General features: G+C 43.0%; 1 protein-coding gene across 2 annotated transcripts in view; it reads left to right on the forward strand.

Annotated features, from left to right (window-relative positions):
- The window catches only part of abce1 (ATP-binding cassette, sub-family E (OABP), member 1), a 17,773-nt gene that overhangs the window by 9,078 nt on the left and 6,195 nt on the right, over positions 1-2,500 (forward strand). For both annotated transcript variants that reach the window (XR_013845500.1, XM_080052327.1), the window contains exons 11-13: positions 172-296; positions 1,477-1,573; positions 2,499-2,500. The exon at positions 2,499-2,500 is cut by the window's right edge and continues 58 nt beyond it. Coding sequence is in view for 1 of the 2 variants with exons in the window: in XM_080052327.1 (XP_079908453.1) it covers positions 172-296; positions 1,477-1,573; positions 2,499-2,500 (224 nt within the window). In the remaining variant the exon portion in view is untranslated. The remainder of the gene's footprint in view (positions 1-171; positions 297-1,476; positions 1,574-2,498) is intronic.

The following is a 2,500-nucleotide window of genomic DNA, read 5'->3' on the forward strand; positions in this document are numbered from 1 at the left end:
TACTTTCAGAACAACGTCAATTGGAATTGACTTTTTGTTCATAAAAACAGAAAAGAGCTTTTTTGTGGCTTTTGAGTTTTTTACGTTATTTTTTTAAGGTAATTTCAGTCGGTTTCAAACATTAGCTCATCATAATATCTCCATATTAATATAATCCTGTCTTCGCTCCAGGCATCAACATCTTCCTGGACGGCTACGTTCCCACAGAGAACCTTCGCTTCAGAGAAACGTCTCTGGTCTTCAAAGTGGCCGAGACGGCTAACGAGGAGGAGGTCAAGAGGCTCAGACACTACCTGGTGAGTGGGTTAGCAGCTAGCTAGCTTTAGCACTGTCTGGTGAGTGGGTTAGCAGCTAGCTAGCTTTAGCACTGTCTGGTGAGTGGGTTAGCAGCTAGCTTTAGCACTGTCTGGTGAGTGGAGCAGCTAGCTTTAGCACTGTCTGGTGAGTGGGTTAGCAGCTAGCTAGCTTTAGCACTGTCTGGTGAGTGGGTTAGCTGCTAGCTAGCTTTAGCACTGTCTGGTGAGTGGGTTAGCAGCTAGCTAGCTTTAGCACTGTCTGGTGAGTGGAGCAGCTAGCTAGCTTTAGCACTACCTGGTGAGTGCCCCTGCGTTCCAAATCTCCTCCTCTTTCTTTTCTCTATTCTACATTCTACATCTGAACATAAACATAATCTAGTTAGTATGCAGTATGCTACACTTGGGACATACCTTTACTTATTTATTTCATCATAACATGGCTCCTTGATCTTGCCTCTTGCTTTTATATCCGTCTCATCCCCCGTTTGTTTTCATATGGAGGCTCTGTCGATGTGACGTCACTTCACGTGTGCACTGGATTATGGGTCAGAATCGCCCAAATCTCAGCCGGATCTAGTAGACATCCGGGTATTTCTAACCATCCTAAATCTGGCCACAAGAATTGCGACATCCTAAATCTTTTTTCTACCAAACTAAATAGTAGACAGTGTTTACAGCTAGCTAGCTTTACATGTCTTTTATTATCAATCAGATTGTTTTAAAGGTGCAGTGTGTAATATGACATCATCAAGAAAGTTCTACAAAGTTCTAGAATGCAACGCTCCCTGGGTAACCCCAACCCTTTTGAATAATAACAGAAGCTACAGTGGCCTTCAAGGCACCTGATGACATTCCAACTATGACACTTTCAATATGGCGGCACTAGGCCTTGGTCCAAAATATGCAGAAATATGGACATATATGAGACCCTTTTCAGCTATTATGCACTAAATTAAATGTACTTATGGATATTATAATTACTTTCTACAAAATATGCTAGGAAATAAAACCCAAAATTCTACACACTGCAGGTTTAATAGCTTATTGAGACACCCAACTTTGATATCATATTTATTTCTGCTATTTTAGACCAACTTGTGCTGATGAAAGTTTATTTATTGTGTGTTAAACCTTTGTTTGTTTGTGTGTTTGTTTGTTTGTTTGTTGTTGTTGTGGTCAGTACCCCAACATGGCCAAGACGTTGGGCGACTTCACGCTGGAGATCAAAGAAGGAGAATTCACTGATTCAGAAATCATGGTGATGCTGGGAGAGAACGGTAATATTCTACACACACACACACACATAGACAGACTCTCTCACACACACACACACACACACACACACACACACACACACACACACACATAGACAGGCTCTCTCTCTCACACACACACACACACACACACACACACACACACACACACAGAGAGACACACACATAGACAGACTCTCTCTCTCACACACACACACACACACACACACACACACACACAGACAGACACACACATAGACAGACTCTCTCTCTCTCACACACACACACACACACACACACACACACACACACACACACACACACACACACACATAGACAGACTCTCTCACACACACACACACACACACACACATAGACAGACTCTCTCTCTCACACACACACTCTCACACACACACACACACATAGACAGACTCTCTCACACACACACACTCTCACACACACACACACAGACAGACACACACATAGACAGACTCTCTCACACACACACACACACACACACACACACACACACACAGACAGACACACACATAGACAGACTCTCTCACACACACACACTCTCACACACACACACACACACACATAGACAGAATCTCTCTCTCACACACACACACACACACACACACACACACACACACACACACACACACACACACAGACAGACTCTCTCACACACACACACACACACACACACACACACACACTCTCTCACACACACACACACACTCACACACTCACTCACACACTCTCACACACACTATATATACACACACACACACACACACACACACAGACACACACATAGACAGACTCTCTCACACACACACACACACACACACACAGACACACCAACTTTTGTCTGATTATTAATAATATGAATGAAAATGAAAATGTGAATATTTCTAAGTTTTTAAATGTTTTGTGTTTGTAGGA

This window comes from Ammodytes marinus (assembly GCF_949987685.1).
Source record: "Ammodytes marinus genome assembly, chromosome: 23".
Taxonomy (NCBI): domain Eukaryota; kingdom Metazoa; phylum Chordata; class Actinopteri; order Uranoscopiformes; family Ammodytidae; genus Ammodytes; species Ammodytes marinus.